The 17,957-nt window shown below is 45.1% G+C and overlaps 2 protein-coding genes across 5 annotated transcripts in view; both read right to left on the bottom strand.

The window, feature by feature from the left end:
- The window catches only part of LOC137139070 (tumor necrosis factor receptor superfamily member 14-like), a 32,496-nt gene extending 24,302 nt beyond the window's left edge, over nt 1-8,194 (bottom strand). The window contains exons 1-2 of one of the 2 annotated variants that reach the window (XM_067525780.1): nt 8,172-8,194; nt 412-517 (exon numbers count right to left, since the gene is read on the bottom strand). In XM_067525780.1, the coding sequence (XP_067381881.1) occupies nt 412-450 (39 nt within the window). In that variant the 5' untranslated portion in view covers nt 451-517; nt 8,172-8,194. Of the gene's footprint in view, nt 1-411; nt 518-700; nt 751-8,171 lie in introns of those variants that run through there. The other variant, XM_067525779.1, reaches the window with a different exon arrangement.
- Nucleotides 1-17,957, bottom strand: part of LOC137139072 (tumor necrosis factor receptor superfamily member 14-like) — a 69,872-nt gene that overhangs the window by 5,230 nt on the left and 46,685 nt on the right. Inside the window, exons 2-4 of one of the 3 annotated variants that reach the window (XM_067525797.1) lie at nt 17,152-17,292; nt 14,980-15,073; nt 14,770-14,895 (exon numbers count right to left, since the gene is read on the bottom strand). The exons of 1 other annotated variant lie outside the window; for it this stretch is intronic. In XM_067525797.1, coding sequence (XP_067381898.1) covers nt 14,770-14,895; nt 14,980-15,073; nt 17,152-17,190 — 259 coding nt within the window. In that variant the 5' untranslated portion in view covers nt 17,191-17,292. The remainder of the gene's footprint in view (nt 1-14,769; nt 14,896-14,979; nt 15,074-17,151; nt 17,293-17,957) is intronic. One more of the 3 variants, XM_067525799.1, reaches the window with a different exon arrangement.

Below are 17,957 nucleotides of genomic sequence, written 5' to 3'. Positions count from 1 at the left end.
ACTAAATATTAATGTACATTGTTGGTGCAGTTTAGGTCTGATAATATTATGAGCTCATGCATTTTAACCTCATGGTTGGTACAAGTATGGCTGCAGACCCTGGACAGGTCTGCAGTCTGTCTCAGGAAAGAAAGACTCTTCTTATTTTGTATCAATTTCTTTGTTTTCAGCTGTAGTGACAATGACAGAGCAAACAAAGTGTTTGTGTTCTGCTGGATTCTAACCTGCTGTTTCCATAAATCTCACATTAAACACTACAGCAACGAACAACAATGAACAACCACAATGATTTGCAAGACAACTTTCACAACACCGTCTCCTCCCACCACCAGACAAACATGTGCTGCATTTCACCCCCACAGAACAATAAAAAAACAGCTTCCAGTTATTTACTGTAATAAACTGTTTTACCAGGAAAGACGTGACCATCACAGACGTCTTCAAAGTCATTTTGAAGAGAAGGTCAAGGGTCTCGTATCAGCTGAAGAAATTATTTCGCTGAGATTTGTTGTGTTGTCTGGAAAGAATAAGAAATATTTAATAACTGCACTAAACAGTCGGTACAGTGGACGATGAGATCGACTTTATTAACATTTGCTCAAGAACCAACTTTGCCTCTTCAGCCAAGAACGTCCATTGATGCAGCTACTTTTTTATCTTGTGATAATTATCTCATTATCTCATTTTTGTACTTATTTACCATTGTACCAGTCCTGTAACACACAGAGAAATTCAATCATTTTTGCTCATAAATGTGAGGGCAGTGAATTAAAACAGGTTAGAGCCCCAACACATATAGTTATTAAACCCCATTGTATCTTAGTTCATATTCTACACTGTTATTTTGGCACATTTGATTTGCTAGTTTACCTTATTTTGAGACATCTGCACTTCAGTCTTGAGCTGAAGTGCAGCATTGAGCACAACATTGAGCTTTTATAAGTGTTGTTACCGATGTTCACCACCAGAAGGAGACACCCTTTAGCGAGCGTTTCTGTCGGGAGTGACGAGACAGAACGATGGTTACGTATTGTAACCCCAGATTCTATGACTATGTTGCGCAGCCCTCTGGCTGTAGCATAATGAACCAATCCCTGCGCGCTCGCGCCAACTGAAGCAGTATAGTCCACGCCCACCGGTGAGTGGGCCAAAAAGTTGCTACTTTATCGCTCTCATGGTGTGCTCAATTACGTCCGCAATCACACCATAAGAGAGCGGCTATAGTAGCACTTATTCCCTCTAACTGACCATTTTCCTTCAGCCAGTAAGAGGTACTAGTGGGGCCCAAAAAGCCAGAGGGCTGCGCAACATAGTCATAGAATCTGGGGTTACAATACGTAACCATCGTTCTATTTCCTATGTTGCTTGCCCTCTGGCTGTAGCATAATGAACCAAATGCTACAGCAGGATATAGTCCACGCCCCACTAGTGCCATACAGCAGCTAGGAGCAGTAAACAGAACCCTGCTTCACAGCTGGACCGACCTGAACTGTGACAAAAACACAAGGGGGGGGGGGAATCACAGCTGTGAACACACCGGCAGGCAGTGGGAGAGCATTCAATAAGCCCACTGAGGGCCTGGGGACCGAGATGGGAAGACAAGACATACTAACCGACACTAGAGTGTGCACTCTGGGGTGCAGAAAGCACAGAACTGGAAAGTGAGGGGCGTGAAACGTCTCGAAGATAAAACTGGACGAAAGAGCAGGTGGAGGACCATGATGCCGCCAGGCAGATGTCTTCCACCGACACCCCTCTGAGCAATGCCACAGAGGAAACTATTCCTCTAGTGGAGTGTGCACGGATTCCCTCTGGTGGCTGGGCCCCAGAGGACTCATATGCTTGAAAAATGGCTTCACACAGCCAGTGGGACAGGCACTGAGCGGAAAGAGGAAGCCCGGCAGAGCCTTCCCTGTAGTGCACGAAAAGGCGCTCGGAACGGCGTATAGTAGACGTGCGCTCCACATAGTAGGACAAAGCACGCACTGGGCACAGCAGATGAGAGGAGGCATCCTCCTCAGAAGTGTGAGGAGGTGTGCAGAAACCTTCCAAGGTTATGACTCTCGACCTAAAAGAACTGGTAATGCACTTGGGCATGAATGCAGGATTAGGGCGGAGAACAGCCAGACTGAGATCCCCACGAATTGAAAGACACTCCGGGGAGACTGACAGGGCAGAGAGGTCACTCACTCTTTTCATAGAGGTGAGAGCCAAGAGAAGCGCCGTCTTCCATGACAGGAGCCTGAGGGGAACCTGTTCCAGCGGCTCAAACGGAGAAACCACCAAGGCACGGAGGACCAGAGAAAGATCCCAAGGAGGGGCCAAGGGGCGCAAAAGGGGCCGTTGCCTCCTCACACCCCTTAAGAAACGTTTCAGCAAGGGGTGACTGAAGACAGACCTGTCTCCGAACCCCTCATGACATGAGGAGATCGCAGCAGCATAGGTCTTCACAGTGCTGAGGGATAAGCCTCTGTCCACGAGGGTCTGAAGAAAAGACAGAACCCGAGGAAGAGGACATGAAGAGGCAGACACGCCCCTCTCAGAGCACCAGCGCTGAAAGGATGACCACTTGGCTACATAGGAGGAAGTGGTGGATGCTGCCCTCGCACCTTGAATGGTGGCCACCACGCGGGGTGAAAACCCCTGGTCGGCTAGGCGCTTCCTCTCAGGGGCCAGACCCACAGGCGCTGGAGCAGAACTGGGGGACTGCGGATCATCCCGTTGGCCTGAGACAATGCGTCCGAACGCCACAGGAGCTCCCAGGGCGGGCCTGCCAGCATTTGGCAGAGTGCCGGGAACCACGGTGCCCCCACTCGCCTCGGGGCCACAAGGATGACGGTGAGATACTCCTCTCTCACGCGGTCTAGTAACCGGGGAATCAGAGGGACAGGCGGAAATGCATAAAGGAGCCGCCTGGGCCAAGGGCAATGGGAGAATGCATCCACCCCAAGGGGGGGGGAATCTCGAGCTCGGAGGGAGAACCAAAGGGAGCACTGGGCATTGCCTTTGGCTGCAAAAAGGTCCACCTCGGCTCTGCCAAACCTGCTCCAAACCTCTTGGACCAGCTCTGTGTGCAGCACCCATTCCCCGGGGCGGGCCCCCCCCCCGAGACATAGTGTCCGCGGCGGTGTTCAGAGGATGTACACAGCTCTGATGGAGCGGAGATGCGAGTGCGCCCACAGCAGCAGTCTCCTGGCGATGCTGAGGAGCCGTGATGATCTCACGCCACCCTGACGGTTGATATAGGAAGCCGTCGTCGTATTGTCCGTGTGAACAAGGACGTGGCAATCCAAGAGCACCGGAGCAAAATGCTGAAGAACGTTCCACACAGAGAGCAGCTCCAGCGCGTTTATGTGGAGAGACATGCCCTCTGGCCAGGGAGCACCCACTGACTGAGAGAGGCATGTCCCGCCCCATCCCAACAGCGAAGCGTCTGTGAACACTGAGACGTGTGATGAGGGGCGGCCGAGGGGTACGCCGTCTAACATGACGCGAGGTCCCCTCCAATAGGCTAGATCCGGACCCACTGATGGGGGAATCATGACCAAACGTCTGCGATGACGTACAGGATCGAGCTGCAGGCGAGAGAACCAGCGCTGCAGTCGTCTCATGTGTAGGAGGCCAAGGGGATCCACCGAGAGAGCCGCGGCCATCATGCCCAGCAGTCGCATGACTGAGTGGACTGTGACAACACGACGGGGAGTCAAACGGTGGAGCATGGCGAGCAGCGTCTCTCTCCTCTCCTGGGAGAGGCGCGCCCGCATGATCGGCACATCCAGCTCCACGCCCAGGAAGATAATCGACTGAGCCGGGAACGGTGAACTTTTCCGCCAATTTATCGTGAAACCCAGAGACGATAAATGAGTCACCAAATCCACCATCTGCAGGAGAGCTTGTTCCCGGGACGGAGCGAGGAGAAGGAGATCGTCTAAATAGAACAGCACTCTCATGCCGGCAGCGCGCAGCGGAGCCAGTGCTGTCTCCAGACATTTGGAGAATGTGCGTGGGGCGAGAGAATAGCCGAACGGTAGGCAGTTGTACTGGTACCGTACGCCCAGGAAGGAGAAACGCAGAAACTTCCTGTGTTGCATGGCGACAGGAATGTGAAAATATGCGTCCTTTAGGTCCACCGAGGACAGCCAGTCTCCCGGGCGCACGCTCCGGAGAACTGAGGCTGTCGTTAACATGTGGAAGCGGCGGACCACCATGAACTGATTGAGAAAAGAGAGATCCAGAATTGGCCTCATTTCCCCCGACTTCTTTGGAACCAGGAAGTAACGAGAGTAGAAACCCTGGTTTTCTTCCATCGGTGGGACCATGCTGATGGCCCGTTTCCCCAGGAGATCGGACAGCTCTGACGCAAGAGCTGTCGTGTGGGCTGGGGATGAAAGCCGGGTTTCCAGGATCCCCGCGAAGCTCGGCGGGGGTGTGGCAAACTGGAGAGAATAACCCTTGCGAATTATTCTGTCCATCCACTTGTCCAACACACACAGTTGCGTCCACTGATGGTAACGCTCCGACAGTGGGTGTGACAGCGGACAGTGTTCGTCTGCTATATTGGCAGCCAGCCAACGTTCCGCCCTCTCCGCCGCTGCTCGGGGAGTTAAAGACCGGGCAGCCCATGGGGGACGCGGGGAGGACGGGAGGGGCTGGCTGTCCGTCGGGGAAGCCCCAGCCGTAGCCGAAAAGCTAGGCGGGCGCGCCCCCGAGGGCTCATAAACAGACGTTCCCCTACCGCTAGCAAGTGTATCAGCGGGGAGGGACGTTGTATGGAGCTCAGAAGATAAAGTGTGCTGCTTAGCAGAAACTAGCCGGCTCGTAAAGTTAGCACGGCGGCTAACAAGGAGCGGGCTGTTGTGAGTGGGGGACATGTGGGATGCGGACACCGCTGGGTGTGGAAACCCAGGGGTATTCTGGTTATAGGAATCTTTGCCCTCTAGGAGATGTTCAGTTTTATTGCAAAAACAAACAGAACAACCACATTTGGAACAAAGAACAATCGAATCACACATGTCCCCCCCAACCCGTCAAAATCCGGGGAGGCTCCACCGGAGGGCGAGACCAGGAGCAAGCCAACTTGCGAGGCTTGGAAGATCTGCGACTTGGTGCTGCCGCCTGGGGGGCAGGTGGAGGAGGTGGAGGAGCGGGCTGCACCGGAGCAGGTCGCGAAGCGGCTGCCGCTGATGAAGCGGGGCGCCTTTGTCTGTGAGAAAGCTCACGGCGGTCACGCCAGTGACCGGCGGAGCGAGAGGGAGCTGTGACATGGCGACGAATCTTTTCCGCTTCTTCCGAAGCCGTCTGCATCTCTCTAACAAGGTGCTGGAAATGGGGACCAAACAGACCATCAGGGCTGATGGGTCCCTCCAGCATATCCTTTCTAACAGCCTCTGGGATGGAGGAAAGATGGAGCCAGACGTTCCTCGCGATCATGGTTTGCCATGCCGAGATGCGCGCCGAAGCGATCGCTATCGGGGCGCACAAGGCGAGGATTGCGCTGGAAAACTTGCTGATCTTCAGCGTACTTGTCGGGAAGAGCATCAGGTAGGAGAGCCAGATCAGAAATGGCATTAGCTAAAACAAAGATGTTATTAGCTGCCGCTGCCGACTGAAACGCACACTGATGTGAGCGGTCAGTGAGGCGAGCTGTCAATGCATCTTTAGGAGAGGGTGGAGTGGGGCGTCGGCCGGCTCTGAGATTGCACTTGACTCCAAAAAGACCGGCGAGGCTAGGTTCCAGCGTTGGGACTGGCGGAAAACCGTCATCCGTGAGACCTTTCACCTTGGTGATAGATGCAAAGGTAGAAACTGGAGCTTTAAGCTTCGCCGGCTCGCTGGCAGGGCCGTGCACATAGGCGGCTACCGTGGGGAATAGCGGCCAGGTAGGAACAGGCCGGGACGCTCGCCCGGGGTTATAGCGGCCAAAGGCGGCTTCCTGGGGTGGCGACGCGGCATCCTACGGCACAGAAAGATCACCACGAGCGCTGGCGATCTTAATGATGTCCGGAAGCTCTTGTAGTAGCTGCACCATGGCGTGAAGCGGTGTTGATGATTGAGAGCTACGACGTAGAGCGTAGCTCGGAGGGCGCTGCTCCAGCCCCGCAGGTGGAGGGGGGGGAGCAGGGGGGAGCCCGAAGATGAGCCGTGAGACGCGGAGGCGGAGTCGTCAGACCCCGGCTCCTGCAAATGGTGCTCAGTGAGAAGGCGGTCAGGAGGCTCAATGTCAAGAACATCGCTAAGAAGCCAATACTGCTCCGGATTTTCAGAAAAGAAATCCGCCCGGGAGCGTAGGGTGTCCTCAGGCAGAAGCCTGCAGAACATGCAGGAAGCCCGCTCAGTAAGAGCGAGGCCCGCGTGTTCCGCCCCCAAGAAGCCAAGGCAGCGGGGGTGAAGGTCACCGGGTTCAATGTACCCAACTTGACAAGCTCCGCAGATCCTGACACTGCCTTTCTTCGCTTTGCTCCCGCCGTCATCATCGCCGCCGGTGCTGCCGCTGCGTCGCTTATCTTTACTGGACATATTTGCTCTTTAGTTAAGGAATAGCTCTTAGCTGGCACAAGGCTGAAGGAAAAAAAAGGGAATACGTGCTACTATCGCCGCTCTCTTATGGTGTGATTGCGGACGTAATTGAGCACACCATGAGAGCGATAAAGTAGCAACTTTTTGGCCCACTCACCGGTGGGCGTGGACTATACTGCTTCAGTTGGCGCGAGCGCGCAGGGATTGGTTCATTATGCTACAGCCAGAGGGCAAACAACATAGGAAATAGAACGATGTTAACAACTACTGTTTGTACTGTAATTTTGCAGGTAAGCTGACGACATATGGAATAGAGGAGTAAAGTTTCATATAAAGCAGAGGGTTATGAGTAGTGATGGGCGATACCAGTGATTTCAGATTCGATCCGATTCCAAGTAATACCTTGGCTAGTATCGCGATATCGATCCGATCCGATATCCAGAGTGTTATTTTAATTCTGTCATCTGATCACGATGAAACACAATCACGTGAGCCCTTACAGGGAATAATTAAAAACATTAAAACGACAGAAAAATCATTGTTCAACCTATTGGCATTTTTAACATTTTCATTATTTTAAATAAAACGTATTAACGTTCTGACTTATCTCCATGACAACAGCATGACACTTTCTTTATCAGGTGAATAGTTTATGTCACTTGATATCCATGACTCGCCCTCATCTACATGTATGTCTTATATACCCATCTGTATTTCTTTCCCTTTGTTTAAAACCAATTATGGATTAGACACACTTTGCCTATTTCTACAATTATTTTGAAACAGAACGTTCGTAGCGAAATAGTCCGTGAATAAAAATGATACATTTCGCTCCGAAATGCTGCCTGTGTTTGGAGGCGGAGCCGCCAGCCGGCCGAGCACGTGTCGAAGAAGTTTAGTTGAAGATTGTGGATCATGGGGCGGATCGGCGGAAGGAAAAGTAGTTCCTATGCGGCGCATCACAAATAACATACAAACTGATGTAGAAGGAGCAGAAAACATTCGGATATGACTGCAGAGAAAATATTGTAACGGCCCAGCAAGTGGGTTAGTGTGGGGGCGGATGCAATCTGCCCCGGGGGAATTATGGGTAAATGTGTTCAAAATAAAGCTCAGCTATCTCTCAGCTATTGCTTATGTCAAACAGCTCGAGGCACTTGGAGTCGTGCGGTGTATGGGGCGCAAGTGTTCTTCCTTCCGCCTGCCATTTTGAACTGTTCGTTGACGTTAGCTTGCTAGCACCCAAGCTAGCCGATTAGATTAGCTAAGTCAGTTAGGGTTAGCCTTAGCTTTAGCTTCACCGCCTCTCACAGTTAGCTCCCATAAACCGTGGGTTGCTACATTGGTGTCAGCAAGTGGGATTTATAGTCTAGTAGACGCCATAATGGAGCGAAGCATAGTCGAGTTAGAGCGTGCAGTCTTAAAGAGCAGCGTGCTGCTGGAGCACCTCAAGCTGGGGGCACGGCGAAAGGCTAGCGAGTCGACGGCACCAGTGTGGGCCGGTCTACACACTGCAACCCTGACCACGGGAGACGCGGACCGTTACCCATAACGGCAGTAAAGCTACCACGTTACAGTGGGCTGACTCCTACCTCGCCCAGGTCGAGTTGGCTGCCCTCCATGGGGGATGGAGCGGTGAGGAAACGGCTACTCACCTGGCCCTGGCTCTGGAAGGTCCTGCCTTGCAGGTGCTTGCTGACCTACTCCCAGAGGATCGTCGGGAGCTCCAAGCCATCACCGCCGCTCTCCAACGGCGTTTCGGGCAGAGAACCTCCGTTGAGCAGAGCAGAGAGCAGCTAGCTGGCCACTACAGACATGACGGAGAGAGCTTGGGGGCTTTTGCCGCTGATGTACAGCTCTACACCCAACGCGGCTACCCCACCTTTCCGGTTGCAGCCCGAGAGGAACTGAGCCTCCACTCCTTTCTGCAGGGGCTAGCACCAGAGCGACTTCGCCAACATATCCGCCCCCACACTAACCCACTTGCTGGGCCGTTACACTATGAATAAATAAACAGAAAATATCGATATTTTAACTTGAGAATCGATATTTAAAAATTGCCCGTCAAGATCGAAATATCGATATTTTGGTACCTAATAATCACTAGTTATGAGTAAAGTGGCAAAGTTGGCCGTTTGCTCCCACTCAGTGTGTGTTGGCACGAGTTAGATGTTAGCAATGACAGTGTAGCAGTTAAGCTAACTCGGCCATTAGCATTAGGACCCTCTACGGTACATTTGATTGAGAAACATCTAAATTGCATTGCATGTAACTGTAAAGATGTCAGTTGTAAGGACTGAAGTTGTAGTAGTGCTGTTTCATTATTGGTGCCAAACATTTATTACAGTTGTTACGAGTATGTGTTAAATATGCTTAGGTCGGGAATTTTACAGGCTGCGCTGAGACGAGACACGAGACAGAACTATGCTAACAACAGTGAACTGTTTGTCTGTAATTTTGCAGTAAAGAGAGAGAAACCACAAGATTCTGTCTGCGTGTTTTGTCAAATGTGCTACATAAATCTGCTCCAGCTTTGGTTATTAGTGGAAACATGGGACAGGAACCTGCAAATATCAGACAGATTTGACAAGTAGAAGGTTCACAAAGCTTCAGCTGTAGAAAGACGCTGGTTTGATGGTTTCTCTGAGCGGACAAGACTTTATTGAGAATAAAGTTACTTATGTTCATTATTCTGTGACTGTGCTTATTTGTAAAATGTCTACAATTTATGATGAGTTTTTCTGGATCAGTGACTATGAGAAACAGCTACTGATAACAAGTTTTACAGTGATGCAGTAAAGACTGAAACGATCTGCTGCTAAAAACATGAAACATTAACATTAGAAATCAATGCAGACGATGCAGAGACATTAGTTCAGACGAGGTCTCTGGATACATTTTCTTTCCATAAAACGAAGGTTCCTAATAAACTGCAACCGCTGTCCTGGTGTCTACAAACAGGACAGATGATGTTTATTTCATACAGAAATACGTTGATTTTCACTGCGACGTTTGCGGAAACAGGTTCTTTATTAAACATTAAGTAAAAACTAAACTGCGCAGTTTTCTGTACTACAGTAATACACGTATTTGTAGTTGTACACGAGTGTCCACTGGTACCATACTGATATACTGGTCTCTCAGGACTGGTTCTGGTCTTTGACCGAACAAATAACAGAAATTGTAACTGTCTGAATGACATGTTTATTATTATGTTTCTGTTATAAGTTCTGAATTATTTTATTACATACAACTGTTAAAATTTATTTGTAAATACATTTTTGTGAAATACAAAATGTTTGGTCGAAGTTGAATGGGCTTGTAAAAGCTTTTATTTTGATGGACGGGTCATGTGACTAGAGTTGGTGAGGGGCATCACGGTGGCATTATGGGTCAAGCTAACGTGCATCCTGAGGAAAGACACGAGGCCCCAAAAGAACTATTCTGCACTTGGTTCAAGAGGTGCACACGGTAACAGGGCTGTATTCATGTTGATGTGCTTTTGTACGAACACTAGCCTGAGAGATTTTGACTGGAAAACATGTATTCATTTCAAAGTTGTATGTTCTTTTATTTCTTGTAGTTTTCACGGTGTCAAATGAAGAGAGAGAGAGAGAGAGAGCGGAAAATAAATACTTAAAAGACATCTGTATGATTCGTGGGCAGTATTTCTTTGGACCAGTGTAGCTACAGAAATTCAGCCACTTACCGTCGAGTGTGTGAAAATGATCCATTGAGCTGTTTTCCCGTTTCTCCACTCAGGAAGAAATTGGGGAGGGTTGCATCAGGAAGGGCGGCGTAAAAAAAACCTGCCAATTCATCATGCGGACAAATGATCCACTGTGATGACGCTCAACTCACGGGATAAACCGAAAGGATGAGAGAGAGAGATGATTTGTGAATGTGCCAAATCAAGATGCGGATAAATGATCAACTGAGCTGTTTTTTCCTCACTGCTCTATGAGACGTTCAACTGCCTCGGGAAAAATGAATTTCCTCTGTAGTGTAGCGCGAATTATTAGAAAGCTGAGGAATAAATGGTGCAGTTTTCCATCTAGACAAAATTGTTAGAAAAATGTGTGATTTCAGCAATAAAACTTCTACACAGAGCTGTAAAAAACAAATCAGGTTTCTGAGTTATACTGAAACTGCAGAGTCTCAGGAAAAGTAGATGATGGCCAATAGAATCATTGGAACCTGTTTGTTTACCAGTTTATATATGTGAAGGTTTGTTTGTTTTTCATGGTAAAATATCATGATTCTGAAAGTTTTATAAACAATGGGATCAGGTTACACTCACATTAAAAACATATATTTAAAAAAACAGCGATGATAACTAATTGTAAATACTCAATGTTTAACTCAATGTCTAACCCTGTACTCTGCAGTGAAGTCTCTTTAGGACCTTGGACATGAGTAAGTCTGTCTCTACAATTATTTGTGCACTAAACTCTGAAATATCAGGAACACACACTCCACAGTCTGACACCTGGAACACAAGTAAAAACTGAGACAGAGTCTGTGATTTAAATGTGAGAGAACCAGCCTCACATTTAGTGCATTAGTGAGGCACCGTGCAGTCACCAGTCCAGGAGGTTTAAAGGTCAAACATTAAAAACCTCTGTATCATGCATTCTACACCTCCCAGCTAAGACTTTCATTTCATTTTCATACCAACAGTACACACACATACTGTCTAACATAGTCCAAAAACATCTGGCATCTGGTTATTGTTGCTGAGAATGACTGTATGTATAAAAAGTTCCATCCTGCTTCTTGTCAGAAACTGTGTTGAGAAAATGTGCAGGTGAGATAATGATCCAGCCTGTAGATCAGCAGCTGTAACATGTTTTTAGCAAAATGCTGAAAATACAAAGACAATGTACCAGGATCCACATTGATTAGAACTGGATTCTAGAAAACATTTACTCTGCAGTGTCAGAAACACTGGCTACATGTTGATATCTGGGTCGTCTTGTCCTCAGGACAGAATAGCATGTATTTTGTATTAATAAGGATGGTTAAAACATCATTTAAAAGTTAAAACACTGCAGTGAAATTTGATTGTTAGATTTCGTTCAAATATTGTTTTTTATTTATTTTGACAGGTTTAAAAAAAAGAGCTTGTTTTTTTTTAAATCAAGCCAAAAACAGGAACTAAGCAGGAAAACAAAATAACAACAAATGATAATTTACATCCTGATAAAAGTGCAGTAAAGGTGGTGAACAGTTTTACCAGCAAACGTCGTTGTGCAGTGTTTTTAAAGAGCAGGTTGATGGTTTTCAGTAGCCAGAAATAGCATTTTGGTGGGATTTGGGTTAAAGTTTGTTATGTTGAAACGTCCAAAGTAAATTCAGCCTAAAACTGTACTGAGCTGTAGGTCCTACAGAAGGACAATGGAACTGCCCTGATAGTTTTCTGTCTGTCCCTGCACTGCTGGTCACCTGGATCAGGTGTGTTTAATTAATGAGAAGCTAGAAGACACCATCTTAGATGAGGGTGGGTTGAAGAAAGACAAAGCAAATTGGTTTCTTCCAACTTCTGACTAACTGAACACCTGATCCAGGTGATCAGCTGTGGGGAGGTTAGAAAACAAACTGAGTATTTTTGGACCAGGGTTTGGAATCCATGATGGTTTAGTTCAGATCAGTTTGGTGAACTTTGGTTTTCTCATTTCAAAACCAACCATTTCTGCTGATGTACTGTCCTGGTTCACAGCTTTTGTGTCTGTGTGCTCTCACACATGTGTCCTCTGTGAAGTCCACACAGTAAAATCCCTCCAGTGGTTCACAAACTGCATCTGATGTTGTTGTACATGATGTTTTTGTCTTCAAACCAGAATCTGTGAACACATAGATGTTACAGTACATGTGGAAATGCAGGATCTCTGTTAGAGACCAGATAAGATGATCTTTCTGACGTCTTTGGGAAATGTGACACAAAATCCTGGAGAAGAAAAGTGTCCGTACATACAACACAGTGTGAAAGTGATGTCATCATAGCAGGAGAAAGGACAGATGGACATGGAGGACACCACTGAACTCTAGCTTTATAAAGTCTTTGTTTGTGGCAATGAGCAATTTTCTCATACTTCACATTTTCTTAAAGCTGTTGTACCTTCGTCCAGCAGCCTGGCAACACACAACTAAATACATTAATATTCTGTTCATCATATCATCATTATGGCCAATTTAATGAGAACTATTTTAGATTGATTTTATTAATGATAATATGTCGGTAATCAGTCAAAAACAAGTGATTGACAACACATTTGTGCAGTTTGGAGCATTGTTCATAAATTCACAGGGAAAAGTAGGAGAAAAAGAAGATTTCAAAATGTTCTTGCATGTCTCAGCTGACTTTAACAGTTGATCCAATGAACTTTGTCATCATACATGTCCTTCAATAAAAAGAACCTGTTAGAACACTAAACATGTCCTAACTGGTCATGTAGTATTTTAGAGGCCTTTGTTTCTGGATCCAGTCTTTAATTAGCATTACATAGTAATTATCAGTTACTAAGTCTTAGCATAGAGTTAAAGACAGTACTTTAAGTAGGTTTATTACTACAAGTCCTACAAGTTCAACATAAGAACTGTTGATTTTAATGAATTTAGACACTACTGATTTTACAACTTCAATTCCAAAGTAGTTAGGACAATATGTACAATCTAAATAAAAACAGAATTCAAATCTGATCAACCCATATTTTATTCACAATAGAACATAAACATCTCAGATGTTGAAATTGAGACATTTTAGCATTTCGTGGAAAATATTAGCATTTTGAATTTGATGCTAGCAACAGTTTTAAAAAGTTGGAACAGGGGAACAAAAGCCGGGAAAATAAAAACACAAATTGAGGAGCATTTGACAACTAACTAGGTTAATTGGCAACTGGTCAGTAACATGACCTGGTATAAAAGGAGCATTTCAGAGAAGCAGAGCCTCTCGAATGTAAACTGAGGTCCTTTCCTCTTCTCGTTCTGCTGGAGGTTTCTTCCGTTAAAGGGAAGCCTAGGGCTGGCTGAAGGAGGATTTCTTGGGTTTTCTCTACATATCTGTATAGTCCTGACTTTATTATGTAAAGTGCCTTGAGATAACTTTGATGTGAGTTGGCACTATTTAAATCAAGTTGAAAGGAATTTTTGGAAACCATAGATCTCGTGACCTGCAGACTAAAGAGGAGAGGGACCATCCAGCTTGTTATCAGCGGACAGTTCTAAAGCCTGCATCTCTGATGGTGTGGAGGTGCATTAGTGCCTGTGGTGCGGGCAGCTCACACATCTGGAAAGACGCCATCAATGCTAAAAAGTACATAGAGGTTTTAGAGCAACATCTGCTCCCATCCAGACGACGTCTCTTTTAGGGAAGCATTTGCATATTTCAGCAAGACCATGATAAACCACATACTGCATCCATCACAACAGCATGGTTTCACAGGAGAAGAGTCTGGATGCTGAACTGGCTTGTGTCACAACCTGTCTCAATAGTATGTGACAGGAAACAACAAAAATAATGTTTTGTTTATTCTTTTAATTGAATACACAGAGTTTTAAATCATGTTTGTGAGCAAGTCAGTGTCAATTCAGCGTTGGATGGGTAGTGTGAAAAGAGGACATGCAAGACAAGATGCATACAATACAAAGAGGATTCAGCAGGCCGGCCCAGGGAAAGAGACTGAGGAGATCTTTGAGGCCTCCTTTATAAGAATCTCAACCCAATTGACACAGGTGTGCTGCATGTCTAAAACTCAGCTTAACCCTCAGACTTCCTGGAAGACAATAAAACACAGAACAAACAGCTAACCACACATGGACAAAGACAAAACCCATATCTGGCTGAGGCCATCAGACCAGTCCAGACCTTCCACCAATAGAAAACATTTGGCGCATCATAAAAGGAAAAATCTGGCAACTAAGGCCATCAAATTCAAAATGAGCTGAACTTTTCCATGAAATGTTTCAACATCTGAGATGTTGTTTATGTTCTATTGTAAATTAAATAATGGTTGATAAGATTTGCACATTATTACAGTCTGTTGATGTTTATGTTTTACACATCGTCCAAACTTCTTTGGATTTGTGGTTGTAGAACCAGTAATGTCTAAGTTCATTATGATCAACAGGTTTCTCAGTTCTTATATTGAACTTGTAGGACTTGTAGAAATAAACCTACTTAAAGTACTGTCTTTAAATCTCTGCTCAGACTTAGTAACTACTAATAATTACAAAAGATTGACAGAAATATACCTGAATCACAGTTTGTGCAGATGAAACAATGTTTAAGTCCAGTGGACTTATCCAAAAATGTTCCCTCCAAGCAGGGCAGACAGGAAGTACTTCTGAACTCTGTACAATCAATTTTAACTCGACTTCCTGTTGTAAAGAAAATCAACAATTAATTAAATATCACTGACATTTTATCATTGGAATGTCCTTTAACATTCAGTTGGATCTTACCAGCAGGACACATAGGACAACATTCATTTCCTATCTGATACTCTGCTCGATGACATGTGAGACAATGTCCACTGAAGATGTTCATCACCAGTATCTGTGGAAAAAGAGAAGAAGGTTTTTATCTCTGACCTTTGAATTAGACACTGTCACAAAGTGAAGGAGTCAAACAGACAGAGAACAATGAGGTGGAGAGAAAGAGCAGAGAAATAAAGAGCAACAAGTGGAAGAGGAGGTGAGTGGAGGAAGATGCTGATTAAAGCACATAAGAAGAGAGGAAACCTGAGGGAATGAACCCAACATACTGTAGAACAACTTCTTTTCCTTTGTTCTGTTCCCTTTCAGGTGTCACCACGGCAAATCATGTGCCTCCATCTAACTCTGTCCTCTGCATCCTCTTCTCTCACACCAACTAACTTCATGTCCTCTCTCACTACATCTATAAATCTCCTCTTGGTCTTCCTCTAGACCTGCTGTCTGGCAGCTGTTTGTGTGGATGTACATTACTTTGTAAAAGCTTTAAGTTGCCCATCAGATTTAGGATGTTTTAACAAGCTGCATAACTAAAAAACCAACACATATTTCCAACAAAGCAGCTTCTACAGGCAGAAGTCAATATTTACTGTGACGTCCTTTAAGGCCAGTTCATGACTGTCAGTGTTTTTTTCTCCCACATAGAATTTTACTGCATTTACTTACACTCACCTGCCACTTTATTAGGTACAACTGTCCAACTGTTTGTTAATGCAAATATCTAATCAGCCAATCACATGGCAACAACTCAATGCATTTAGGCAGGTAGACACAGACAAGACTTCTGCTGAAGTTCTATAAGAACAAAAGTCTTATAGATTTGATAATAACACACAGGTTTCTTGTTATTTTATTGCAAACAGGACATTAAAAATGTGAAAATCCTTTAGTCCTGAAGGTTTGAAGTAAGATTTATCAGCCACCAGATGTCACTGTCCTCAATTTGTTCCAATGTTTGTTGTTCCAAATATTTAATTTAAGTCACAAAGTTATTTATTAAATTATATTTTCACTTTTATACCATTTTTTAATTTAATTAATTAATAATTAAACATTTATCACTTCTTACAATCAAAGTCCATCAGTTCTGCTGGAAAACTCAAAGTTCCCAACATTCTACTTCAACTTCCAGTCAAATGACTTGTGTCACTTGATACTAAGCAGAATCATGAGGAAGAAGCTTAAACCACAGCAGTAAAGTGATGAGTGTGGACGTGTTAAACATGAGCTTCACCACTGTTTCACTCTCTGTGCACTAAACTGTACCATGGTTATGGTCTTTATCTTAACCACTTATGCTGCTCGTGGGTCATGGGGGGGTCATGGGGGGCTGCAGTCTGTCCCAGCTGTCACTGTCCACCCTGGACAGGTACAATCCAACACAGCAGCTCTGCCATGAATTCTACTTTTACAAGGTTATAACTTCTCAGTTTGTAGGTTGAAACTGTAAAAAGGTGAAACTTCTACTGTGGAGTCAGACTGAAGTGTATTATAAGAAGAGGTGGTTCTAATGTTTTGGGCACAATATTTACAACTAATGAGGGGATATGATGCAGGCCAACACTGGACAGGTCACCAGTTGATCTCAAGGCAGAAAGACTTTTCTTATTGTCCCATTCATCTTTTTTTTTTAACAGCTGCAGTGATAATGAAAAAGCAAACAGCTTAAGTTCTGCTGGATTCTGACCTTCAATTGTCTCCATGAGTCTCAGATTAAAGATCACAGAGCTGTAATGCAGCAGACTTTGACCTGCTGATCTGTGATGATTAAAAAAATGGACTGAACACAGTGAGGAAACAACCACAATGACCTGCAACACAACACATCCTTCCATCACACCAGCAGAAAGAAAACTCACCTACATCAAACTTTCTCACTGATCACTATTTCAGACACACTGTGCTACATTTCACCCCCACAGTGTTTCACTCAGTGAAGCTGCTGAAGTTTCTCTGAACAAAAAGCTTCAACTTCTCAGTTTATTGTTGGACACTGAACTTATTTTATGAGGGACAGAGACTGCGAATCAGAATCAGGATATGAAAAAGGTTTTCAGATCAGAAATGAGGAGGAGGAGCAATAAATGGCAAAAATAACACAAAGACAAGCTTCTAGTTATTTACTGTAATAAACTGTTTTACCAGGAAAGTTGTGACTGTCACAGACGTCCTCAAAGACATTTTAAAGACCAGGTCGATGGTTTTGATTGGCTGAAGACAACATCTCACTGAGATTTAGGATGAAGTTTGTTGTGTTGTAACATCCAAACACATGAAGAACATCTGGAAATAAAAAGAAACATTTATTGTAAAACATCACTAAACAGCAGGTATGAGATCGACTTTATTAACATTTGCTCAAGAACAAACTTGGCCTCTTTGGTTAAAATGACTGAAGCCAAGAACGTCCATTGATGCAGCTACATTGTTATGCTGTTATCTCATGATGATGGAATAATTTTCTCATTTCTGTATTTATTCACAACTGTACCAGTCCTGTGTGTGTTCAGATGAAAACTGGAAACACAGGTAAAATGTAACACTGAGAAATTCAATCATTTTTGCTCATAAATCTGCTCCAGCTTTGGTTATTAGTGGAAACATGGGACAGGAACCTGCAAATATCAGACAGATGTGAGATGATTTGTGAATATTCCTCAACAACGGCTCATTCAAAACATTCTGAACTGGGATCTTTTATATCTGAGCCTCCATGGACTCATGAGATGAAATCTTTGTTCTTTATACAATGTAACATTTGTGATGCTCAGATCAAACTATTCTTTTTGTAGAGAGAAACAAACATCAGACTTTTCCTGATAAAAGAGCATTTTAGTGTGGAGCCTCATGTGAAGCAGATTTTAACTAGAAGACAGAGTCTCTGTGTTTGCACTTTGGTTCACAAAGCTTCAGCTGTAGAAAGACGCTGGTTTGATGGTTTCTCTGAG

This window comes from Channa argus, chromosome 13 (assembly GCF_033026475.1).
Source record: "Channa argus isolate prfri chromosome 13, Channa argus male v1.0, whole genome shotgun sequence".
Taxonomy (NCBI): Eukaryota; Metazoa; Chordata; class Actinopteri; order Anabantiformes; family Channidae; genus Channa; species Channa argus.
This window is presented reverse-complemented; position numbering and strand designations above follow the sequence as displayed.